General features: G+C 45.3%; 1 protein-coding gene across 2 annotated transcripts in view; it reads left to right on the top strand.

Moving 5' to 3' along the window:
- The window catches only part of CngA (Cyclic nucleotide-gated ion channel subunit A), a 276,104-nt gene extending 256,145 nt beyond the window's left edge, over window positions 1-19,959 (top strand). The window contains exons 3-8 of one of the 2 annotated variants that reach the window (XR_012888039.1): window positions 10,084-10,361; window positions 11,078-11,227; window positions 12,544-12,680; window positions 13,593-13,816; window positions 14,289-16,740; window positions 16,801-19,959. Coding sequence is in view for 1 of the 2 variants with exons in the window: in XM_075881635.1 (XP_075737750.1) it covers window positions 10,179-10,361; window positions 11,078-11,227; window positions 12,544-12,680; window positions 13,593-13,816; window positions 14,289-15,718 (2,124 nt within the window). In the remaining variant the exon portion in view is untranslated. Of the gene's footprint in view, window positions 1-10,083; window positions 10,362-11,077; window positions 11,228-12,543; window positions 12,681-13,592; window positions 13,817-14,288 lie in introns of both variants that reach the window. The other variant, XM_075881635.1, reaches the window with a different exon arrangement.
- Window positions 19,960-27,475: the final 7,516 nt, after the last annotated feature.

Genomic DNA, 27,475 nt, shown 5'->3' with positions numbered 1-27,475 from the left:
TATTGCGTCACTCAAATTGTTGGCGTGCCATAGTAGTATGAAAAGTTGCAGTGCCGCCATCTCATGGCATTCATGCGAAAACGGGACGCCTGTGCGAATCTGTTCGTGCCACTTCATCTCTTCTAGTTCACTATGGTTAGGTCAGAGTCTTCAGTCAAGCTGAAAAGATTAGCACGAACTTTAAAAATGCTTTAGCACATCCATAGGCTTGCATAGAACAGAGAGAGAGGATGTGAGAAAGGCTGGTAGGCCAGCCTAAAGTTCTATATTTTCGGTAGTCTCTTACGAAGCGTTTATGAGCAAAATGAACAAAGAAAAAACAGAGACATTTGGCACAATACGTTGAACATGTGGCCAGATTAAAGCTATTCACACTGCTGACCTGGACGGCCACGGGTTCCATCCCGGCCATGGTGGTCGCATTTGTGTGGACGCGCATTGGTGAAGGCCAGGGTACCGCACGACTTCAGTGCACGTTAAAAACACCAGACGCTCGAAAGAAGATGAAGCCGCGTGGCCCATTTTGCACTTCCTTGGTCCAGTGTGAGCATAGCGTAATGTATAGTAACTCTAATTGGACTTATGCAAAATAAAAAAAAAGAAAAGATGTCTCACGAAGGCTAGGCCCAGTCAAGGCACACACTATGCTTTTGCTGCCTTCGTGGACATTTTGTGGGGATGGCCAATGAAGTGAAAGTGAAATGAAACAATGAATTCAAAAAGGGGTGTTGCTACTGGGAACACCCACTTTACAGCTCAATAAGCTGTAGAAGCGTTTCGCTTAGAGCTGGCAAATTATGGATCTTATAGTGATGGGCGTGGAGAAGAAAAGGAGGCAGAACACTGTTAGTCTCCTTGATCTTAACCGGCTTTGCTTCGCTAGCACTCCTAATGAAATCACTTTCTCTAAAAAATGAACAACAAGAAAGAAAGAAAAAAATTAATTTTAAATCGAAGCACCAATCTGACTTGTGTTATTCAGATATATTTGCGCGTTTTGTGAACTTATACAGCCCGAGACGGGAGTACCGCCCATTGGAGAACTCCATTTCCTTAACGATATCGATAAGGCCGTTTTGTTCTTTGTGGGTATGTATAGAGAGGGAGAATATGCGCCTACAAAGAATGAGTGAGTGAGAGAGAAGTAGAAGGAAGGCAACAGCAGTAGCAATGTTCCCGAGAGCCCCATCGACCTAGCGACTAACAGCAGCAGCTTCAATAAGCCGAGATCTTCAGATCCCGTTAATTGGAGTGAACCATCCCGGGTGAGCGAGAAGCTCTCGGCGGCTCTGTCGTTGTAATCCAGGCTCATGTAGTCGATTCGCTTGGTTTAGTATCGAGACCATTTAAATGAAAGATTTTAATCAAAGTTCTTGAGGGAAACCTTTTGTACTTTTACCCCAACCACTGCACACTGGCAATTGGTGAAATGCTGTTGGGCTCCCAAAGAGCCTATCACTTGTTCGATGGTGCCTCCTTCGTTCTTCTTCGCAGTCTGTTGATGTGCCTGGAAGCTCAGTAGCATTCGCACTGAGGCGCGAGTTCACATTGAATAGGCGCAATCGAAATTCCGAAATACTGAGAGCTCCAACTTATTGACCTGAGTAAAACTTGTGAAAGACATGTTCGTCCGCACTTCAGGCGCGCGTGTAGCCTTCAAGTGGCGGAGTTAAAGTGCACATCAGTGAAACTTCGTACGGTGCGAAAGAAAAAAAAAACGTACGAACAATATTATAGGGAAAAAAAAGTACTGAACAATCACGCACATTTAACCACTTTGTTTTGTAAAATGTAAAATTTGATGAAAAAATTAGATGAAACGGTTCTCCGAGACTATACTTAAACTTTTTCAAGTGACGCTTTCGGAGAGAAGCTAAAAATAAGATGTATGTACTGCGGCGAATAGAAGGGATGGTATCGTTCACGATTTGCTTTGTTACGCTTTCAAACGCTAGAAACGGATATTTAAGTGTCTGTATTATAGATAACACAAAGGTTTACGGCTCACTGAAATGTTTATGTTCGTTCGACTGACATGAAGTAAAGTGCCGCTTTGTACTGCACACAATACGGGCTGTGGTAGTCGCTGTGAAACACTGATTACCATTTGGGTGACGGATTCACGAGTATTTCGCTCACATACATAGGCTACAATTATTTTACGAGTGTGTTTCAGTGCTACCATATTGGGTTGAAGCCTTTCCGTTTGTATCTTTAGCAACTGAACGAACAATGGACTATGGTATAGATGCACACGCATGAATACCATTCCATTGGTGCATTCGAAGTTTCGCGATCTTAGGACGTTGTGCCGCTGTATACAACAGCGAGAACACATTCGCTTGCCAGCACACCCTGGTTGAACCAGTGTGTGTGTTCTTAACACCATTCACTGTCGCGCCCGCTTATACGCCTGACGCATCCACGTCGAAGACCGTATGGGCAATGTAGCGTGAATCGACATTTCCTCGCCGTTTTCTTACGGTTTGTTTTGTGGACCCGATGGGGTATCGCCGTTTCAGGAATGCCGAAGGATCGTTATCAGTCGTTTGATTGTTTTTATATGCCCGTTCTAATATAAGAAAATCCAAGAAAAAATTTGGCTTAAAGCGTCATAACGAAGCTACCACAGCTGCTTCGGCGCTTCTCTTTTGTATGGCACACTTGTCCTAGTTTGACCAGCTGGCGTTAATGACACCTCCCTCTCCCCCACCCCTTCGTATTGGACCATATCGCCAACGGGGAAGCTCGCCACAGGAACAAATGAAGTGATTTTGTTTTGTCGACTTGCTCGTTTGTATGACAAAAGAACAGCCGAGGACGACAATAGAAAAAATGTCAGGCGCCGCAGTTATTAATTATTCGCCTATTAGCGGGTAATTAGCGCCAAGCAGAGGTGTGAATTGCATTAACGACGCCTCCCCTCCCCTGCCAAAAAACAAAAAGACGAAACAAATGCTTACCGTGGCAAACACGCCCAGCAATAGGTGCTGCACGATGACATTATTATCGCTCAGCGAATATCCACAAATGTCTGTTTACGTTTTGCTCGAATGGAACATTTTTTTAGTATTTGCTGTAGGGAGTCAATCAGCAAAACAAAACTATAGCACTTGACAATTTACGTCACCTAAAAAAACGTAGCTGATTCCTATATAAGGAATCAGCATAACACGAAAGTGAAACGGGTCTTTGCAGAAGTATTTAGTTGATTGTTTATTCTGAATTGTTTCATCAACCACAATGAATTGCTAATTCACGTTAAGAATGGCAAGCAGCATGAAACTTGCAGCGCACACGTCAAGCAGAAATCACGCAAGAAATCAGCATGCGAAGGGATAGCGAGGACTAACAACTGTCACAACTTGACACATAATGCGCGCTGTTCAAACAGAAAGACGCACGAAATGAGCGCACAAGTATACACAGGACCGGCGCGAACAACTGTCGCAAAGCTTCTTGCGTCGTCTACGCTACAACCACACATGTAACCTACAGCTATCCAGAGCTACCCGTCACAGTCAACATAGGACATACGCATGGAGGCGGTGCTTTGAGGAGGCAACGACCTTTAGAGCGCGCCCAGCGTGAGCCGGTGGTGCCATTTCGCCACTGATAACGAAAACGCGCTGAAGTTTCGAAGCTCTGAGGGGTGCCAAACGGTGTGTGGTGTATATAAATGACTTGGCGTTAGCATTCTAGGCAACGTACGCTCCGTGACGTAGTAGTCAGCGCCGATATCTGAATATCTGAGAATGTAGAAGTTGATGGTTCGATTCCGCGCGATAAATGCTTGCCTTCTAGTTTTAAATGCGAATGCATCTTAGTCGGGTTATGTCAGGCATCCGGCTTTGTCCGCGGCGTCCGCGCCGGCAGGTGTTATCTCGTCGCTCTCATTCTCTCTCCCATAGCAACAGCTGCGGGCGCGCACGCTTATTCTCACCCCTAGCAACTGGAGCATGTGGTGCGACAGAGTGTAGGAGAGGGTAGGTGCAGTGGCTCACCGTTCATTCTGTCGCTGTTCGCTCTCCTCCCCGCGCCTCACTTTCCCGTCCACTCGCGCCTCACTGGCCTCACTCTCGACCGTTCTATAGTTGGGCCACGCTGGGCGCCTCCCAATGACATCCGGAAATGTGTGCTCAAGACGCCGCTTTGAAACGCCAACGCCGAGCCGAGAACGCTGCTCGTTTTGTTTACTTCGTAATACCTTATAGCTGCACCCGTTCGTCCCTCGTAGCCGTTGTAGTATGTAACAAGTATAACATTTTAACCTTCAAGGTGGTGCTGGTGAGAGATTTCTTGTGTGCGTTGTTCAACAATAAAAAAAATTGCCCGCAGCTTCCCTCGGGGGAACACTGAGGAGGATGCGGAGCATATAATTGGTTAACGGGGTGTTAAAGTGCGACTTACTTGGGTCGATGGCTAAATTGGTTAACGTGGTTGTGAAATGGGGTGTTAAATTGCGACTTACTTGGGTCGATGGCTAAATTGGTTAACGTGGTTGTAGGAGGGGGTGTTAAATGAGTGAACACGTACACACGTATGCGAAAGGGCGGCGCTGGTCGAAGGGACATCGATCATTGTGTTTGTGGATTCGTTGGAATTCATTTCACCGCGACCTTGGACGTCGACGCGCCGTACAAACCAACCGACGAGCGGCAACTGAGCGAGCGAGCGCCGACCTTGAGTATATATACAGCTCGACGGCGCATGCACTGTCAGCTGTTGAATGTTCTCGAAGCGCGACGCCACATGCGCGTCCACTGGAGAATCAGGAGAATTGTAGATGTCGAACGCGGTGTGTAGAGGAGGAAGGGTGCACAGATGGTGGAGGAGTGAAGCACGCGCGGTGTGTAGAGGAGGAAGGGATGCACAGATGGTGGAAGAGTGGGCGACGGCGCGACGGCGCATGCGCGCGCGTCAGCTGTCGAATGTTCGAGAAGCGGTGCGGACGGCGCGGACGGCGCGGACGGCGCACTACAAGGCGCGAGTATAAGATGCTCCGCATCTAAAACACCCTTTGCACGTGCGACACAGCTTATATGGCGGAGCCCCAACCTGTGTGCGTATTCAACCTTACTGCGCTTGCGCAACAGCTGGCCCAAGCGCCGTCGAAACGCGCTCAAGCGGAAGCCAGTTCCCGCCTCTCTAAGGGGCTGGGTAATGTGCGGTGGCCTCTGCCCCTTACACTCCCTCAGTAATCATGAGATGGCGTCGGGAACGAGATTCTGCAGACGCGCATTGCCTACAGAATCCTGTTACGGCATCAGTTGTTTGCTCAGAGAGTGTAAGGGCACGGCAGCTGGATAGTAACAGCAACAGAGCGAATTCACGGTGGCTCCACTTGGAAGCATAGTTTCCTACTATACACTAAAGAGAACTCTGGCGCTAGTGTCTATGGGAGCTGCAACGCACGGCGCTTCAGCGAGCATGGGAATGATGGGTAGTACACACATTTGTCTAATCTTCGTACTTCTGGCCTGCTTCTGGCTCCGTGTCTGTTTGTGTGGCTTGGAGCTGTTTTCTCACGAAACGAAAAATCAGCAAATGTTCCGCAGTTGTGTTTCACCACGTCAATTTTTTAAAGCTTACCTTTTCAAATCAGGTCACGAAGTCCAAAAGCGTTCGTTCTTTTTTTTAAACGAAATCGTAACCAGCAATAAACAAAGCCGCAAGTACGATTCGCCGCCCGGAAATACGAAGACTAGGCAAATGTGTGTTTTACCCATCATTCCCATGGTCACTGAACGATCCCAGCGCCAGAGTCTCCTCTATTTATTTGAGGAAACTCTATGCTTGGAAGGACTCGTTAACTTCGGGCAACGTGCCTGTGAAGAACGGAACTGCTTCATATGCTATACTCATGGTTCCCTTTAGTGGAAGATGGTGTAAGTCTAGAAGCTTGTCAGGTGGTGCGAAGCAGCATATGTGTACAAATATCCACCCACCAGCGTCGGCGTCTTCTGCCTGGTCCAGCATTGAAGCCTCCAGGTGTTGTGCCACAGGTGCATCATGCATCGGGAAGGCGGCGCAAACGCCCGAATCGCCAACTGCTGTCCGCACCTGCGGTCCTGCGCCGTCGCTGTCGGCTCGGGTCGTCCGTGGCACCACGCTGCGTGGAAAGCACCGGATAGTATAATCCAGGCCAATTCCTTCAGGCGCTGGTGAACACTAGGTGTGCTGCTGATGTAGGGAGACCAAGATCTTGCGTCGGCGGCCGAATGTTAGGCGGTAACCAGCCCGAAATAAGAACTAAGCACGCGCAGTGTGTAGAGGAGGAAGGGATGCACAGATGGTGGAAGAGTGGGCGACGGCGCGACGGCGCATGCGCGCGCGTCAGCTGTCGAATGTTCGAGAAGCGGTGCGGACGGCGCGGACGGCGCACTACAAGGCGCGAGTATAAGATGCTCCGCATCTAAAAATAGTGCTCAATGTACACGCCAATGGCTGCTAATGGGAAATGAGAGACAGGGGCATTCGGCTTTTAGTTAACGCGCACGCTGCGATCCCCATCAGCAGCCATTGGCATGTACATTGTGCACTATCTGACAAGAAAGGGTTGCTACGTTATACTCGCTGGGTGTAACCTTCTTAGTTTTAGAAAGGTTTAGCGAGCGTTGAGCCGCAGTGCCATGAATACATTGAACTATTATATACCATGAATGAACTCGAGGTGGTTAAAGGTGGGAAGTAGATACGAAGCGCAAGCCGTAAGAAAGTAAAAGCCGAATTCTCCTGTCTCTCATTTCCCATTAGCAGCCATTGGCATGTACATTGAGCACTATCTGACAGGAAAAGGTTGCTACGTTATACTCGCTGGGCGTAACCACCTTGGTTTTAGAAAGGTTTAGCGAGCGTTGGGCCGCATTGTTATATACAGTGAACTAGCATATAGTTATAGTATATAGAACTCGAGGTGGTTAAAGGTGGGAAGTAGACCCGAAGCGCAAGTCGTAAGAAAGTGTGCGTGTGTCACTTCTTGTTTAGTCCTTGGAATGTCCGCTGGATGGCGGCGCTTCTATATGGGGAATATATGATGAGAAGATGCGAGATGGTGGTACTTGGAGTGTTGAATAGATGGACGAACGTACGCACACACAGATACATGGATGGACGCATGAACGGACACAGGGGCAGATGCATGGATGAACGCAGGGATGGACGCACGAACAGACGCACGCACGGACGGGCGGATGGACGCAGGGACGGTCACACAGGTAGACGCATGGATGGACGGAAGCAAGAACGAATGGACAGATGAATGCTTCGCCCCACTCTCCATCATTCACTCCGTGGATATGCTGCCATTTTTTTTTCTGGTTGCTTGACTGAGAACACCACATGCACCATTGAAAACCCACCAGAAACCGCAGTAGGCAGAACGTCTTTTTTTAACCGGGAACGCTAGCTAATAGAGCTGGAAACGCATACCGCGTTTCTCGCCACACACACACACACACACAAAAAAAAAAAACCGCCACGTGAAGCAGGTAGTGCTATTGGCTGCACGGTGTAACAAAAAAAAAAAGAAAACATTATTCTTATAACGCTGGGTTATCACGTGTGAAACGCTGTTATGGACGCGACGCAATGCATTCGTATTTCCTCACGATTCCCTTCGGGGAGATGGGGGCATTTTTTTTTCTTTGAAATCTCTTGGTATATGATTTTCAACGTAACTTTCGGGATGGAGGTACGTTAGCGGAGCCGTGGTGGACCCCGGCATAAGACACTTTCGTATTTAAAAAAATAAAAATTTTTTACTACGACTTGACATAATAAACATCACTTGTCAACCGTATTTTATTAAACGTGAAGAATTAAAAAAGAAATAATAAAAGTCATCGAGAGCATTGAAACACTCCACAACACAATGTTCTGCCATCAATTACGACACACTTGCAGAAAGTCTGAATAATAAGCGCCTGATTAATCAGTGATGTAGTTTTAGAATACTGCTGCTACTACGACCCTTGTTTGCCCGCGTTTGTTTTCAATTATGTCTGCTTCATTATTGCGGCTGATAATGGCTGTACATTTGTTTCACTGAGAACATATATGCCCAGAAATAGTAGTTTGGTATGCGGTACTTTACGGAGAACTTTGCTGAAAGCATCCTGAGAAGTGCTGCCCCTTATAGATAAAAGTATCACAGCATATATCCAAAGAGTGAATGATGATGAGTGGGGCGAAGCGTTCATACATCCATCCATACGTGTGTCCGTCCGTCCGTGCATTCGTCTATGCTTCAGATCGCGTTTGAGAATGCAGACGGTGTGCGGGTAACAGCGACGAAACATGATCAAAAGAAGCCGAGCGCAAGCGTCTTCAACGCACCCGCCGCTCTGCTTCGTCCATGCCCCCCCCCCCCCCCCCCGAACGATCCGTCACGTACGGCGACTACCCAGGAGACTGAGAGAGGCACTCGTTCTGCGCACACTCAGGCGAAGCGCGCACAGCAGCCAATCGGAGAGCAGCGGCACTTCGGAGAGTAGCGGTAGAATAACGCCATTTAGCAAATGAGACGAGAAATGGTCATCGATTTTTTTGCCTTTTCTTTATCGTCACTTCTTCTCTCACTTAGCGTGACCAGTGATGACGTTAGACTAAGAGGAGCTTCACCTCTAAAAGAAGCGTGTACGCGTTTCTAACAATACCAGTGCTCTTGTTGAAATGGACACGTTGGTGGTGAGGGGGTATGAAGGAGGGTTTCAACAATTTTTCCTTTAACTGTTTCAATTTTGCATGTGTTTATATGCATACATAGAGACGCACACATGAACATATATAAAGTACGGTTTACTCACATTTCCCTTGGGAAACTATTTCTGGCTACGCTTATAGATGTCGTGGAACTTCTTGAATTTGGTATGTCGGGCAGAGCGATATAAACCTGTCACTTCCGTGGAATGTTCCAGATCTCAATGTCGCATTTAAACGATCGTTTTGTTCTGAGCTGAGGTAGCCGGTTTACGATCACAATGGCAAAACAGCGACATGTGTTCTCAGCTTCATCGCTCAAATTCGAAACGCAGTAAAAGATTTGCAGGGGTTCTGCAATACCCTCGAAGCATGGTAAAAAAAAGGCTACTGATCAGTAGTTGAGGCTCTTGAGAGCATGTGAATCAAAGTTTATAGCGCAGCCGCCTGAAATCCACTATTAATTCTCAATCAACTAGTAATCGTTCTTTTCTCCAGACCAATGACGTCATAAATTCGCTGAGTGAACTGGGAGCGCTGGAACACACAACAGACAGAGAAAAGCAAGATTTCACGAGCACTCTACCAGATCACCTAGCCCACCTATCTACACTGTTGTCATAAACTTTATTAACCGTATACCATACGCCCAAAGTCTATATCCATTGGCTGCTTTGGGCATCATGTGCTGAATAGTCACCGAAACCACCACGGGATGTCGCCACAAACTCGCGTGTGTGCTTGCGACCACACTGAAATTTAATTCGCCTGGTCAAAGCAAAATATAGAAATAAAAGAAAGGGCTAGATGTCATGACGCATGCTGACGAAGAAGCTTCTGACTGCCCGCCTGCGTAGCTTTCGGCGCACTTGCTGGTACTAAGCGAGAGAAAAGGGGCATTAGGCGTTTGACAAATCGCTGTAACTCAGCTCGTCTTTAACGAATTCTTTCCGCGCCCACGTATCATGCTGTTATTTTAAACAAGTACTCATCACTGCAAAAGAGAAACGAAGAGAAGTAGTTTGTGTATTAGCTACAGAAGCCAGCCCCGTGTCTCATTTTACTCCACTCTACCATAAGTAGACGAAAAAAAAAACAACAACTAAGGGGCCAAAGCCTAGATCTACAACTCGCTCATCACGGCCTCCTTCATTATTCAATTGCGCTCTTTGCATGCAGATCCTCAGATAACCCACTTCGGAACTTCGACGGGTGCACTCACCTCTGCAACGCACAAGCCGGGCTGATAAATAAGTGTTTCGTAGTAGTTTCAATAATGAAGCCACCAGGTGCTATTGAATTTCTATGTATAGAGAATACGTTCCAGTACCATAAAGTAGTTTTCGCTGTGTTGTGAGGCCATCCACTTTGTTTGTCGCTCAGGAAGGCGAGCCAGTCACCTGCTAGCGACGTCGGGCACCCACCGCGAGCGCCAGAAAGCGGACGGAGGCGATGAAGATGACCGGTCGGCGGCGCTGATGGAAGCACCGCCTGCCGACACGGCGCCCGTGCTGGCTTCGGACACGGCGGCGGTCGCCGGGCAGGCCGCCAGGACCTTGGGCTCGCCGCAGCTCAGGGTTCCTGCGCCGACCACCCTTCAGGTGCCCCGACACCGCAGCCTCCCCAACGACGGACAGGTGGCACCGCGCACTCCAGAGCAGGTGGGGCGATGCCTGGAGGACAGAGGTCATCATGCAAGCTTTATATGCGCAAAGACCAGGCCATTTTATTATGCTTACTCGTGTTTTTAATCGTATGCGGTAGCTGAACCTTTTACGTTGCCTTTTAGAATATAAATCATGAATGTTCAGTCGACCAATGTCAACAATTACGTTTGATGTGTTCTAACGGGCGTGCTAAATGGCAAACAAGTGCATATATATATACGCATCAAGCTACAAGACTCTATTATTTATGTTTTAATGTGCAGGTGTCTAATAGTCACTGTGTTTTGAGTAACAGAACAGAAGGAACGCTTTACGAATGATGTCATTCATAGGAGAGGCTGGTACCCTTGCAGGGCGTTGGTCAAGCCTATTTTCAATAAATAACAAGATAAGAACACAAAGAAGAATAAAAAATTAAAATTAGATTGCTAAGCTCCACACGCTTGTAAACTTAAGCACTGAATGAGCTCAACAGTTTTGTGAATGAAATAATTTACGTGACTATTTGTGAAGGCTTTACCGGAATTTGCCTATATCTTCACTGTTGTGCTTCAGAGCCTGTCAATAACTTTGGTAAGTTCCTAGTTAAAACATTTGTGTATTTTACACACTAGAGACGCGTCTCTGTTGGTACAAATAGGAAAAACGGCAGGGCATGGCTCTTAGCAACGACAGCTCTTCCTCACTTGTAAATGGTATTTGCTGTGCAGCCTGGTGATCTGGAGCTGCTTGAAAATGGCGTCCCGAGCCCGTCCAACCGCAGCAGCACGTGCTCGGAGATCGTGCGCATCGAGCAGATGGCCAGCGACCAGGACTCACCGCCAGAGACGAAGCTTGGCAAATACATCGGCAGAATCCGGGTTTGTGTGCTTAGAAAAAGTTTATTTACACTTTGTACAAAAAAAACAAAGGTTTCATAACATTCCAGTAATATGGCACATACACTTCGGCGCACCTATGTACCCCGACAAACATCACTACGTTGCAAGGAAGACATCATTGCTCTAATATGCATGACAATGCTCTTCCTCAAGGGTTGTTCAGTTTGCATGTACCAAGCCACGCGAAAGTCGTGCTCACAGTGCTATCCGCTTGATCAGAAAATAACAGAACTATAGGTGAGTTTGTGACCTTATCGAGCTCCTCCTCTGGATGCGCGATGACGTTCCTTCCTTTTCTTGTAATTCCACTGTCATGTATTTTTTGTTGATTAGTTTTGTAAGGTTGTGAAGCCGAAATAGAAGTAATATCCCACCTTTAAATTTTGCACATTTGTGCTGATGGCTTTTTTAAAATTTCTTCAAGCCTAGACTGTGTATAAGTAGGTTCCTCGGTTAAACTATATAAGCTGTGCATAACAGGAGTCAAGCTTCCCATCACCGTTGTTATGGGCAGCCTATAGACTAGCGAAGAAATCGAAATCAGCAGTATAACAACTAATTTTTAGACACCTGTGCTCACCTTCAAATCGGACTGAGCATCGATTGGTCAAAAAGTAGACTGAACAAGTGTTGGTTTTGTCCCTCAGCCAGTGGCAGTTCTCATTGTAGGGTGAGTGTGTGAATATCTTTTTACAGTTCCTGCAGGTTTTCGGGCTGGCTTCCCGTTTAGGAGCCGTCCGAGAGATAGCTTGCTTGGTCTGCTAGATCTCTGTCTCTTATCCAGTCCTTAGCTGAGCACACGCGGTCCGACAACGTACCCGAAGGTCCTCATTGGAAGCCACGTCCCTATAGATTTGCCCATGAATGCTGAAAATTCCGAAAGAATGTGTGCTAGTGTGGCCCTATTGCTTCAAAACTTGCATGCGTTGGTCATATGAAAATTGAACTACATGTGTTTCGTAATTGCGGGATTGTTCTGGGTGCCATGTAGAAAGTAAAATTATAATAAATCAGTCGTCATGGCTGATTTCATAAATGCTTCCCATCGCGTGACTGTCGGAAGGCACAAAATGAAACTAAGCAGCACACACTCACACAGACGCACAAAAAGGAATAAGCTGACTTGCCCAAGAGGTTCTGATGTCTCGTCACCGGATGAGACAGGCATCAACAAGGCCGTAACAGCACTCAACAAGAATATAACAATTTCATTGCATATTCCGGAAGAAAAGATAGTTGCTGTGGTGTCCTTCCTATGTAGGAAGCATTGCATACGCCTATGCTGCTTTATGCAGGGCCTTAAGAAATGGGCAGTGCGCCACAAAAAGACCAAGGAGCCCGATCGACCCGACTCCTTTTTGGAGAAGTTCGCCATGGGACAAACGGCCGAAGAAGCTGCAGAGCCTCCCAAAGGAGAACAAACGAAGCAAAGGTACAGTATGTGATCCCAAATATTATAAAAAGTTATGAGTATGAACGGAAATTTTTCTCGTATGAAACGCTGCGTCTTGCACTGAGGTCATTTCTGGCTTGAAACAACTGCATCAAAGCACGAAGAAACACAACAACAACGAAAAAAAAACTGAGCAAGCTTAGGCGGCTTCAGAAACCCAGCACTACAACTTTCAGTTAACGCTTCGCCAGATGCACGATTTGAGGGGGGAGCTCTTTACGCCGTGGGTCGTACGTCAAGTGTCGTTGTCGAAGTAGCCAGTTGTATTGCATTGCATGTCAATAAAAACAGTGTCACAGCATATCCACGGAGGGAATGATGATGACAGGGGCGAAGCGTCCATGCACCCATCCGTCCACTTCGCCTCACTCGTCATCATTCACTTAGCGGATATGCTGTGATTTTCTTTCTTTGCCTAGCTGCAAGGAGCGGTCATACACAACGCTTTTAGTTGCCTGATATAAGTGTTTGCGATATGTTATATTATCTATTCATATACAAGTAATTTCTTTCTTTTTATGATTGGCGCATGCAAAGTTATCCATCAGTCATTTACTGCTTTTTCTCTGAATGTTCTACCGTGCTTCCTTATTTAGGAATCGCTAAAAAGCTGAGTCCTTTATTCTCAAGAAAAGTTATATGGAACCCTTGGCCGTGTTGTTCGCAAGTGACGTAATAGCAATCATGAGGATAGAGAACATGAGAAACTATTGACGTAGATGGGAATGTGTTAACCATAATAGCACTCCTTTTGGTACTGTTTCAATAGCGAATTGGTTGAAGAGAGACAAGAAGCAGCAGGAGGGAAGAGAAAGTCTGTCGAATGTTTCATTGGCTTCTGCGTAAAACTGGTTTAGTAATGACTGATATATATATCTTTATATTTTCTAGCTTCTTCCAGAAGCATGGTCGTGCTTTTGTTGTGGACCCTTCTGAAAACTTCCACTACCGGTGGCTCTCCGTGATCAGTGCTGCTGTTCTTTACAACGTGCTCGTCATTGTGGGTCGCAGTGTGTTCTGGGAACTGCAGAACGCGATGCCTATCGCTTGGTACGTGTTCGACTACACCTGCGATGGCATATACCTCCTCGACATGGTCTTCCACGCCAGAACAGGTGCGCGCCCCCGTTTCTATTTTTCAGCCAAATTCAGAAAGATGAAACGTCGCCTTTGTGCATTCATCCTCATCACTCACCTTGGAGGGATTCCCATTCAGCTTAACCTACCAGAAATATGAACGATTGTTGGTTTTCACATTAGCAGCGGTATTTATTCGAAGTACTGAAGGTAACCAAAGTTTCAATTTATTTTTATCAATTATGTAGATGTACCATAAATTGGTGATCAGTGCTTCAAAAATGATGAAAAAGCAGTTGCACTTTTTGAACCGTTGGTTCACCCCAAGTTCCGATGTCCAGGCCGACACTCACGTGGTTTTGCGTCTCATGTGCTTTCTTAATCTATGAAACTGACTTTGCATATACGCTGGGACTCTTAACCTGTCTAGGCATCTTTGAATGATCTTACTTGTAGCGAGTTTGTAACATGTAATTGTAAGCACCGCTATTCCACCTTCTTTCTTTTCAGGATACCTTGAGCAAGGCCTTCTTGTCAGAAACACTCGCAAGCTCCTGAAGCGGTACATAGAGTCCCTCCACTTCAAGCTAGACCTCATCAGTTTGGTTCCGACGGACGTAGCGTACTTCTTCCTGGGTGTCGAGTGCAAAGTGCGCGTGCCCTGCACGGTGATAGTGCGGCTGAACCGTCTGTTTCGAGCATACCGAATGCAGGAATTCTCGGACCGGACTGAGGCCCGCACAAACTTCCCGTACGCGTTTCGCATCGCCAAGCTTATATTCCTAATTTTGGTGATAATCCACTGGAACGCGTGCCTATACTTTGCCGTGAGCTACGCCATAGGCTTCGGGACGGACAATTGGGTGTACAAGAACATTAGCCTGCCCGTGTACGGTACACTGCGGCATCAATACATCTACAGCTTTTACTGGTCGACGCTGACCTTGACGACCATAGGTGAAGTGCCTATTCCCGAGAAGGATGCGGAGTACGTGTTTGTCGTCATTGACTTTCTCGTCGGTGTGCTCATTTTCGCCACCATCGTCGGTAATGTGGGCAGTATGATCACTAACATGAACGCTGCGAGAGCCGATTTCCAACATCGCATGGACAGCGTGAAGCAGTACATGGAGTTTAGAAAGGTGAGCAAGGAGCTCGAGAACCGGGTCATCAAATGGTTCGACTACCTCTGGACAAACAAGCAGTCGTTGGACGAGGACAAGATTACGTCGATGCTTCCGGACAAACTGAAAGCCGAGATTGCTATCCATGTGCACCTGGACACGTTGAAAAGAGTGAAACTCTTTCAAGACTGCGAGCCGGGACTTCTAGTGCAGCTTGTGTTGAAGCTGAGGCTTCAAGTGTTCAGCCCTGGAGACTACATTTGCCGCAAGGGCGACGTTGGCAAGGAGATGTACATTGTGAAGAGAGGAAAACTGAGCGTTGTTGGTGACGATGGACGGACTGTGTTTGCCACGCTAAGCGATGGTAGCGTGTTTGGAGAACTCAGTATACTTAACATTACCGGCAACAAGACCGGAAACCGTAGGACGGCAAACGTCCGCAGCGTTGGCTACTCCGACCTTTTCTGTCTCTCCAAAGAAGACCTCTGGATAGTGTTAGAGGAATACGCCGAGGCGAAGAAGATGCTTATTGAAAGAGGACGCAGCATACTGCGGCGTGACGGACTCCTGGACGAAGACGCCGTCAAGGCTTCCGAGAAGGAGCAGGAGTCCCTGCAGGGAAAGTGTGAACGGCTTGAGAAAGCATTGGACAATCTTCAAACCCGATTTGCCCGGCTTCTGGCGGAGTACATGGCCTTCCAGATCAAGATGAAGCAGCGCATAAGCAGACTAGAAGGACGCACGGACGTTGATGACAACGGACTGGTGACTGTGGATGATGACGATGACGCTGCTAGTCAAAGCAGCCAGCTGTGATGTTGTGTGACTTCAGCGAAAGAGTTTTGCGAGCAGAATGAACGAATTTTTTCATCTAACATTTGTAACCTTATATTGGACAAAGGTGAATTTGTTTAGTTAATTGTAGAAATGTATCTACTGGTTATGGTTATGGCCACACATTTCTCTATTGTGATTTTACTGTACGCTTTCTATGGAAATTTTAGTCTGACCTGAGCATGAACAGCGTTGTGACGTTTTTCACAGCAACCTAATCGGATCACTGTTTTATGCATGACTCGCACTTCAAAAATATCAACTTCAAAAACAAAACATTGATGGGCCCCATGATAACATATTCTTCTGATTGATAGTTTCTGCTGCAATCAATAGGTGCATACAAATACTGAGCGGCCAATTCGGTTATTGTTTTCTGTTTCAAACTGGAGTAGATTTCATCACGTTCGCGTAAATATCTAAGTGTAGCTTTACGCATGTCTATAATCGGTACCTGCAGAGATAAACTCATGACATAAATCGGTGCTTTCAATGTTATCTCCTCATACTCACTTTCAATATGTTGTTGTCTTTCTCTTAAAATATATTAGTATTCTTTCCTAAGAATCTAGGCTCTTTCTAACAATACAGAAGTAGCCAACAATATGTGCAGTCAAAGGTGACGAGGTGAGTGTCAGAAATAAAAGAGGAAGCGACAACTACTACAGTGTTATACTATCCTTTATAATTATACGTGAAGCTTAGATATCACGCGCGGTTTTAGAGCTTCGAAGAAATCGGCGAGCAACAAGCAACTGCTGCTTGACGTCGGAGACCAGGAGTACACGTGTGGCGTTGTGTTCATCGCAGTTCCGTTGCTCCATTGTTTAGAAACGAGAAAGGTGCAGTGGCGTAACAAACTAAACCGTTGCAAATATCTCGAACCTCATCGTTCATGCGCAGGCTGGTGTTTAAAAAAATCATACAAATAATGATCCAGTTTTGAAGATCAAAAAGAATTCACACGCTTTCGTCTTCGTTTCGTTAGCCCTACCAAGGGAAAGGTAAGTACTCGCAGATTCACACGCTTTCGTCTTCGTTTCGTTAGCCCTACCAAGGGAAAGATAAGTACTCGCAGATTGTGTGTAGTGTGCTTTTTTCTATGTGACAAGGGACCAGAGACAGTCAAGCCGACGCATCCCAAATGCGGCTGCTGTCGTTTTGAGTATTGTTACTGTGCCGCCACCGTCGATATTGTGTGCTTCAGGAACGCTTGCAAATTGTGTACCGATAACAGCAGTGTGCCTAATTGCTGCAGCTTCTAGTAGCGTGCTTTAGAAAAGCACTCATGACTCCATACTATAAAACTGCTCCATTAAAACTTCTTTTCCAGTCTTCACTAGATATATCCTTCAACCTCGGAGCTACTTCACATTATTCAGTGGCAAATTACTATTAGGTAGACCATCCTCTAGAGTTCAGATGAAGGTGACTGAACATCTCTGCGTTTAAGTGTCGGTTGTCTTCTCCGTCATATAAACTTTGGACATTGACCGCAGCATTGATCAAACACGTCCTGCTGAATGAGATGTATATCAAGATATATCACCATCCCAGTAAATGTCTTACAAGATTGTTAGCTGCAGGCACTTTGTTTTGTTTGTTTGGTGTTTTATTAATTATTTTATTATCTCAGAGGTTTTTTGATGCTTCCTTACCTCTAGCCATTCGGAATCGTCATTCATCTGCTACAAAGCTTCACTACGGGCAGAGGATAAGTGCCTCAACCTATTCGTGATTCGTAATGCACGTGTAAAGGCTGCATTTCTGTTCTGACTCATATTGGTATTATTGTCGCGAGGCCGAAAAACACAGTTATAAAGCTTGAGTGGGAGTGTATGTCCTATGACGCGATACACTATGTTCGCACATATATGTCATCTGATTAAAAGAAATTGCGTATTTGAATGCCTTCGTCGATTTTTTTTCAGCATTGAGGTGGAGTTTGATAGTTATGAAACTAGCCCACACGCATGAACAGAGCGCCTGTCACAAATACAAAAGTATGCGGTTGCAGACCTGCAAGCTTCGTCAGCACCACACAGGCTACAATGTTTGTGAGTGGCGATATTTATTGGCTATGCGGTAACTACAACCGTGTAGTACCTTTGGCGAGGGGAACTTTAAACAAGAAAAAGAGGAGCAATGACATTATAGTCAGTTTCAATGTGTTTCGAGTCAATAATCAAATGTAAATATATATATGATCGTAACTTTGAGGAGGGTAACCACCGAGATCCGTCGTGCGAACCGCACGCAAATCACGGTGGTTGGGTCATGGCGTTTGCCTAGTTTAAACTAATTTCCCTTGTTTCAGAGCGGGTGAGGTTCGGGCAGAGTTTATCTCTTTCTTGTATGCATGTTGTTATACCATTTGGTGGTAGGCTTCATACTTGTTTTGGTGCCTTTTCACAGCGCGCGATGCGTAGGAATTCTGGATTGTTCCTTAGCATGAAATTCGACGCTGTAATAGGCCGGAGTGCCAACTCAGGATCAAACATAACTCGATGGTAACTAGCATAAATTCTAACAAGGCTTAGTGTATTAAGTACACACGTTTAAAAGGCAATTAGCTAAAGAGAGTGAACAGATTTTCATGGCTGCTTTAGAATAGGTACTGAGCTTGGGATAAAATTGTAGATTTAAGTCAATGAAGTCGCCATTAATGTTTTAAATGTTATGAATATATTATGCATGTCAATGTGTTCCACAGAAAGTGCTCAACCTGTCTGAGCCACACTCTCACAGCTTAGTAGCCTGTGTAATGACGGAGGCTGCAGACACACTATTGCTGCTGGAGTGTGTTGTGTATATCGTCTTAGAATGGAGTCTCTCCTGTTACAAACGATTTTTCTTTCTCTCACACCTACTTCCTACATCAGGGAAACCTCGTGCTATCATTTCCTTCATGTAGTTTGTGGCTATTATCACAGAGACATAGTGTTTCAAATATTACCGTGTACGTGTATGCTTGTTTGAATGCTTGTTTTGTACGCTGTTCAGAGTATTGCGCCATTGCGTCTGTCAGTGACTCTGGCGAATCTTGTTCGTTTGTGGCATCGGGATGCGGTGCTTCACAGGGCTGTGTACACACGTCGACGGCAATACAACGATGACCAATCCGTCCACAACGACAGCTTGAAGCTTTCCAAATAAGGACCAGAACGCCTGCACTGCTTCTGTGTGCCACGCAAGTGGGCTATTGAGTCTCCTACCGTCAATGTGAAGTGCGTCAAGCCTATGTTCGAGTTTCAGTGAATGTACTTCTTGCATTATTGGGGCTCTTTTTGTTGTCCTCGTGCAAATTGCGTTCCCGTGTTTTAGCGTGGGCGAGGCTCAAGCCGTATTCATTCCTCACATGTGTGTAAACCCTTTCAGATGACTCTAAATGTGGTTTTAGCTAAAAGAAAAACAAAAACTTTGACAGAAAGGAATATAGGTGTCATTTAAGGCAGCCAGGTAGTTTGTTTACGGTATTCCTGTATTGAATGTCGCAATTAAGGGGTACTTTCATTGAGAGGTCTATGTTAAGTGCAAAATAAAATGATCAAAGGGCTGTGGATATATTACAATGTTGTTCAGGAAATCCACCTAAGATACCATTCAGGATGCAGGCAAGCGACCCAGTCGCGTTCCGCAGGACCCAATAAAGTAGTTTTTCAATCCACTCATGACAGGGCTCTCATCTATTATCTGCCAACACGATGTCTATATGATAGTGCTGACTGACTTAGTGTAAGTGTGCACACTGAATTTTGCGTGCATTTTGTTTCATAATTTGCTATGATGACAACTTCTCATGAAAATGTGTTGTCGATCGAGTTCCGAATGACACAGCAAAAGAAGCTGTCTTTCGTGTCGCTGCACCTTTTTGATGACGTGGTAGTTGCCGCCTTTTTTATGAATGCACTCCGCGCCATTATCATTTCCCACAGCGACATTGACTCTGCGGCGTCATGCTTCATGCTATGTGGAAGCAATCTAAGTTTTTAATGTTCAGTGCAGTTGTTGGCATGTTCCCCTGAGAATGAAAGCCATGTGTCTTTGTTAATGTGCCCTGTAATCTTTGAGAGGAGACAGTCATCTTGCTTTCTTGCTCCCACACATACTTTACTGCTTTCGCAGCTTGTAATATTGCTAATGCAGCATTGAGCTTGCATATCAACATCACTCGAGAATTTATTTCACTGTTGCGGAAATAAAACTTTCGGGTGTTCGCTGTACCTGCACTGGTATGAATTTGCGTCAAAATTCTTCAAAAAAGCTGTTGGCCGCAAACCCCTTCGGTAACTATAATCACACTTTGTAGCCATTTGTATAAAGTGTGCTAGAAAAAAAACTAATAAAGGTTGCATTATAACTACTCTAAGCGGGTCATGGCACTTCAGTGAACAAGAATTAAGAGTGGAAATTCTGAAAGAATTTTTCTTCTTTATATATTATTATTATTATTATTATTATTATTATTATTATTATTATTATTATTATTATTATTATTATTATTATTATTATTATTATTATCGGTTTACCCGAATGACCTTTAGTTAATTTCACAGATCTACTGTGTCTCTCTATCCTTTTTTCTTAACTTTCCTCTGTTTTGTCATCTTTTTATTTCCCTTCCCTAATCGATGAGGGTAAGATAGCCGACCAGAAGTTTTTCTGGTTAATTTGCTTGCCTTTATGTATTATTTCTACAGAGCTACAAAACCAACGTGAAAAATGCCAGAATTCGAATACTTCCCTGGCGGGATTGCCCAAGAAGTTGTGTTTCCTAAAAAGGCAACTAAACAAAGTTCCGACAAAACTAAAGTTACTTGCGTACAATACTTACATAAGGTCTAAATTGTCTAAAACAGAGCAGGATACACAAAAACTTGAGATGTTGCAAAAGAACGCCATTAGATACATTTTCGGCAAATATAAATCACGTGGCTCATCTATTAAACTTATAGAACACAAAATGCCGACATTAGAAATGCATTACAAATACACCTGTATACTTTTCTTGCATCAAAGAGCCAAGAAAAAATTGCACATGCCTGTACCTTCATTTGTAAAGTCGTTAGACACCATGAAAACTCAACGCAATAATGGCCATGCTCTGAAACCAATATTTGCTAAAACTCGCGCACTTAAACGCACTTCCTTTTCAGTATCCCGACTGACATGCCCTTTCTATATACATTTGTGAGGAGGTGAATTCGCAAGCGACACAGGAAAGATCCTTTTTATGGTGACCTTTTTCTTTTTCTATCTTTTTTGTGCTTGTTCTCTTGTACGTGCGTTCTATATTTTTGGTCATGAATTCCTGTTTGATTACTAGTCTCGTTACAAATGTGTAAATCTATTTCTTTGCGGGCTTACTTTGTTGTTGTTTTTTGTTTTTGTAGGATCGTTTAATTCGACTTGGACCTGTCATGGCCTGCAGCATGGTGACATATTAAATAAAATAATAAAGTGCTGAAAAACAGTTTATTATTCGTTCCCAGTTTTTCAGTATTGTCCATTCCGCCAACAGCTAACAAGCAAGCTGTGCTCAGTCGATCTCACATGTTAATTTGCTTTCGCTGCCGGGACGGCGACAATTGAATCTCTCTCTCTTTCATGCAAGAAAGCGTTGCCCTCTCATCTTAACTTCCTAACTTTACTCGTTTTTGATTTGATCACCTAGTTTGTCTTTCATTTTCGTACACTGACCCCAACTCGACAGCGGGGACTGCAACTCACTCGTGTCCGATCGCCGTTGTGTTCGCTTCGAAGCCCCGAGTTGGTCCCCGGAGTCGCATCGGTCGCTGATAAGAACGGCGAGAGTTCATCGAGTCGCGAACAAAGCCTCCTCTGGGCGCCGGATCTCTTGCGCCTCGCTCTTTTCTGACGCTGCCGGCAACGCGAGACAATAACCTCCTCTGATTCTTCCGTGGTTGTAAACATCCCCTACCGGGGGCTGCCTCGTTGCTTATAAACTCATGAAATGAAAATAGCGCGGAAGGCATGAGCTGTTTTTTTTTCTTGCTGTGTACTTCCTTAATGACGACGCTGAATACATCGGAGCGCGCAACGTTGGTCATTGGCGGCAGCCGTGAAGTAGTAACCCCGAGTTTTCTAACGCTGGCAAGTCTCACTCGGGTAAACAGTTGTTGTAGCGAAAAGATTAGACGATACACTTATAGAATTCGAAATCACTGTAACTTCAAATGGAGAAGCACTGTTTTCAATAGACAAACTACTTTTGCCGATATAAATAGACGCGAAATCTCTTTTGGCAGTTGTCGAAGTGATTCGAGCTTTATTAAGGCAAGAGCCTTAGATGCATCGTCAAACGGGACCGCTGACCGACGACCCGCAACTGTGGTGTCCTCGCCAGCGATGCGAGAAATAATCATCCCTCGGTGACGTCACCGTATGCTGTTCATCATGACATCATAATGAAGTCACATAACCAGATGCCACGTGGCAACGTCATCCCACGACGTCATTTCTTGGACAAATAAGGGCTGAACCCCGAGGCTGTCCTGGACAAGGTGAGTCGAAGTAAGCCTACAATGCCACCAATCCGGAATGCTTTAGTGGACAGTGCGTAGTGTGTGAAATCACATCTTAACGCGTTACAATGTGTGCGTGAGAAAGACTTAGGAAACGTTCATCAACGAAAGGCTTCAAGAACGCTCCAACTAATTGAATAGTGGCGTAAGTCGTAATCTTGCCACGCATTGGGACAGGCCTAAACGCTCCCCCAGCCTGTATGAAGCCACCCTCCTGAAACGTTATCGTCAAGGCCGTGCGAGAAATATCTTCGAGAACAAGCGAGCAGTCTGCAAGCCTTCCATCGCTTGCTCTGTTCGACAAATAAAACTTTTATCTGACACTCTGCACGTCATTATTACTGTAACTTAATCTGTTCTCATGCTTTCTTGCATCTATATACTTATTATTATCGGGATTTAACATCCCAAAGCCAAGCAATGATTATGAGAGACGCCGTAATATAGGCTCGCAAATTACGACCACCTGGGTTTCTTTATTGTGCACCTAAATTTAAGCACACGGACCTCTAGCATTCTCGATACATCAAAAATGGGGTCGCCGCGGCCGGGATTCGATCCCGTGACCTGCGGGTCAGCAGCTGAGTGCTTTAGTCACTATATCTGTATATACTTGGTTTCTTCAGTAATTTCAGTTGGCTGTCAGAGCCCATCCTCTCGTTACCTTCGATCGTCCTGTGTTCGCACTGTTTTTTCACTTCTGAGTTATTTACAAACTAACCCGCCTTTCTCCACTTGTCCTGTTTATACTACCCACTGTAGCGCACCATGGGTAGCGTACCGGCGCTACTACTGGTGCGCTATAGTATGTGTTAGGTAATGCAGTTCCTCACTCGACCTTAGAAGTCTGCAGGGTTCTTTTCTGAAAAACTTTCAAGCCGTAGCGTGGCCCTGTGGTAAAAGGTTGACTGCCAAGCAAAGTTCCACAGTTCTATTGCAGGTCGACAAATACATGTTGTTTCTGAGCAGCCTTGTACCCTTCCTTTGACGTCACATCATGGTGGAAAAGGTACTCTTCAATTCTTAATCCATTCATAAAACAATTTCGTGTTAATATACAACGTTTCCAAAGGTTTTCTTTTTTTTTGGGTCTATTTATGAAGAGATCAGGCTTTAGGTGGCAGCACCATCACCACGTTAATGTGGAAAGGCGATCAGTGGTGTGTATACAAATCGCGTCTGCGCTTTGCTGTAGCTGGTTTCAGTCGATTGTCGGCGAATAAAGCACGTTGACAGCAGCTAATGCTGATGCATACGAGCTCCACTGCCCCTTTAATGCACGAATCCTGGCTTACATCCCTATTATGTGGCAGGGCGGCACAATCTGCTAGTCAGTCGGCCGCTGCATGGCCTTCGGTCACATTCGTGCTTTGCACGGTGCTCGGTGTTTTTTCGCGCTTCATTTGTACGTGTTAACTTGATAGAGTTAAAGAACTCGTTTCGCAGAAATTCCAGCGTCGTGGTGGTTGGTTGTGAGCGAAAAAATAATCATGTTGTGCGTGAAAGATGCAAATAAGGATTAGGAAACCCCGAAGCTTTGCCTTTAGGAATTCAACGTGGTAGCGATATCCTGTTCCTATTGTGTGCTTCAAACACTTAGTGCATGAACTGCCACGAACCGCCAGTGTTCGTCAGGTGCAGTAGTTGTCCCAGCAAGAGGTGTTACCATCAGCTTTAGGACTGACCATTCCACGGCATCTACAGCAGCGGAACTAGCTGCTTTGCGCGCTGAACTTTGTGTTGTCAATCGGGAACCACCGCAACAATTGTAGATTTTCAGCGACTCAAGGGCTGCCCTACAATCTCTGCTTTCAGCACTGCGTCGCGGGCCGTACGAACAGCTTGTTTTCGAAATTTGATGCCTTCTCCACACTTCACACAAGAAAGGGCATCATGTGACGTTTCAATAACTGCCAAGTCACTGCAGCGTCGAAAGGAACGAACATACCGATACTGCCGAGCGGGCAGCTCTTGAAGGAACACGAGAAGAAGCCATACCACTTTCGCGGACCAATGCCGCCAGTAATCTTCGACGACTTGCGTGTGAAATCACGTTTTCACTATGGTGCCCACCAAGCAACGAGACAAATCGTCAACACCACCTGTCCTCTTTGATGGCTCTCCGCATGTCCACGGGGCTCGACCGAAAAGAAGCCCCCCTTCTTCATCGCTTATGTCTAGGAGTGGCATTTACAAAATCTTATTCCTTTGTCATAGGAATGGCTGACAACGCTCTCTGCGATGCCTGTCGTTGCGAAAAGACGCTACACCACATTCTGTGTGACTGTCCGTTGTATGACTTCCAGAGACAGTCACTCGCGTCTGTTTTTACACGCATCGACAACAGCTAAATGTCTCTGGACACTATTCTGTCAAGTACCTGAGAGAAGACATTGCAACAGTAGGTGACAACAGCTTTGTTGAAATTCCTACGCGATACGGACTTGAACAAGCGGCTTTAACAGCAATGTCACACACCGCAAAAGACAAGACTGGACTATGACTATGACTGAGTACATGTGCGCGCGTGTGCTGCCGAATGTGCGGTGTTTATCTCTCTTCCCTCTCTGCTCTCTATCTTTCATATCCCCCATTTCCTTCCATGCGCAGGGTTGCAAATCGGCTGCCTATAGGCTGGTTAACTTCCCTGCCGTTCTTTTCCTTCTATTTTCTTTCCTTCCTTCCTTAGTGCATGAAACCTTTTCGAGCTTGTTATTCACCCACTACGCGTATAATTAAGAGAATAGGTGCAGTAGCATGTGCGCCTTTTGTAATAGGTATCGGCTTTAAACCATGGAGTCAGTATTATAATGACGTGTTCTCACGCCCGCTGGCTATGGACACTTGTACCACGCGTTTTACTGCAATATTTCATGTTGCATTAGCAAGCATGTATACAGGACGCTTATGTTTGTAAAGCATGAAAGCTACTTTCACTGTATTGTCAAGCAGAAGAAGTTCTTCTTACTGTACTCACAAGCAAACGCGCGGGCAAGTGGTAGAACAATTGCTTGCTACCCAAACGATTTGGGTTCGATCTTCACTTAAATCATAACTACTCTGGTTTAGTCCCCTTTGTGACCAGGGCTTTTTTATCAATTAAATAATTTTTAATTTGCATCGTTCTCGATTTTTTGGTCACGCATAAGATGATGATTTTTCGCTAACAACCTACGACATCGACAGCAACGCCAACGCTGGCATTTCTGCGAAACGACGTTTTTAATGCTATTGCGTTAAAATGAATAATAAAAAGTTTAGGGTCCGAGTGCTGAGTCGTTCACGTGGCAAGCGGGTGTGCTACCTACCACACAGCCACGCGTCTTTCGCAGCACTTTGTGACGTCACACAGAAGCTGAGCCGGTTGAGCGTTATCATGGGTGATAAGGGCCTCGACTTTTTCGTCTGCTTTTCGTCTTATGTTGCGGCGAAGCTAACGCGTCAGGTGGACTTATGGCTTGGAAACTTGCTTTCCCATGCCTCTCGCAGCAACGTGTGACGTCAGGAAAAAGTTTAGCTTTATCAGGGTTGATAAGGACTTCAACTTCTTTGACTGCTTTTCGAAATATATTGCGGTGAAGCCAATAGATCAGGGGAACCTGTGGCTTAGAAGCTTGCCCTTAAATGCATAGAAGGTCCATCATTGCTGTGTGTGACGTCATACAAACGTTGAGCCATATCATGATTAATAAGGGCCTCAATTTTTTCGTCCACTTTACGCCATCTGTTGTGGCGAATCCAACAGATCAGGGGAACGGACGGCTCAGAAGCTTGCTCTTACATGCATAGTAGGTCCATTGCAGCAATGTATGACGTCAGCAAAAAACGTCGAGCTTTATCGCGTGTCTTAGGAGCTTGCTCTGACATGCATAGTAGGTCCATCATTGCTATCTGTGACTTCATAGAAAAGTTGAGCCTTAGCATGGGTGATAAGGGCCTCAACTTTTTCGTACGCTTTTCGCCATATTTTGTGGCGGTGCCTAGAGATCATGGAAACTTATGGCTTGGAAGTTTGTTCTTACAAAAGTAGGTCCATTGCAGCAATGTGTGACGTCAGGCAAAAGTTGAGTCCAATCATGGGTGATAAAGGCCTCAACCTTTTTTAATGCTTTCGGGCGTGTATTGCAGTGAAACTAACACATAAGGATAAGTGTTCTGGCCTTGCTCTGCGTATTACATATATAGGCTTGCCGATTACGCTCAATACAGCCCTGAAATTAAGTTCAGCAATGTGGTCAAACTGAAAATATGGAAAAATATAGGATTTCCATAGGCTATTGGCTGGCTGTTTAAACTCTGAATGGACACAAAACTGCATTCCCCAAAAATGTCACAAAACTAATAAAAAAGTCGACTTATTCAAGATTTCTAAAGACCATAGCTGGCGTTGCGTGCTGAAATAAACCGGAATTTCAAAAAAAAAAAAAGAAGAAAAGAGTGCAGACATGAACAAAGTGGAAACCAATGGTTGGCACTCTAAATAGAATCTGGCACTTCGCGAATGTGAACCTGATCCCCAGTCGTTCTGCCGCCGCTACAATGCGGTTGCTATATACGAACTAATTTGGTTAGTATATAGGATGGGGTTTCGAGCCCAGGCATCAGTATTCTGAAGATGAGTGTTATAGCCATTGTTAAAAACACCCCATATTTTTCATTTCAGAAAAGCGAGATGTACAGAACCTTGAGATTGTAAAAGTTGACAGATGTATTCAAACGCAGATCAAATAGCACGAATTCAGGCAATATATAGTGTCACTACAGCTTTTATGTATAAAGCACATACGTGATGTCCACTTTCTAGTTAAAGTCAATAGTGACATTAAATATTGCCTTGATTAGAGCGTCGGAGGCAGCTATGTTGACTTTTGGCACCACTTTGAAAGTATGTGCCTTTACCAATTCATTTGTGCTGCCGTTCATTCACAAAAACGCGCCAAAGATGTGAACATTTAGCGCCATCTTTCATGCGGCTTAGTAAACGTTACAACTCCTGTCCGCTTGTCGTTCGCGATGCGGCCGAAGAAGGCGACACTGTCGAACATTTGAAAACGATCGAAATTTTCGGTTTCCTGAAGTTTGTGCCCCTGGTGGATTGAGTGCTCAGATTTGAGTGCACGTTAAAGAACCCCCAGGTAGTCGAAACTTCCGGAGCTCTCCACTACAGCGTCTCTCATAATCATATAGGGGTTTT

Source organism: Rhipicephalus microplus, chromosome 2 (assembly GCF_043290135.1).
Source record: "Rhipicephalus microplus isolate Deutch F79 chromosome 2, USDA_Rmic, whole genome shotgun sequence".
Lineage (NCBI taxonomy): Eukaryota > Metazoa > Arthropoda > Arachnida > Ixodida > Ixodidae > Rhipicephalus > Rhipicephalus microplus.
This window is presented reverse-complemented; position numbering and strand designations above follow the sequence as displayed.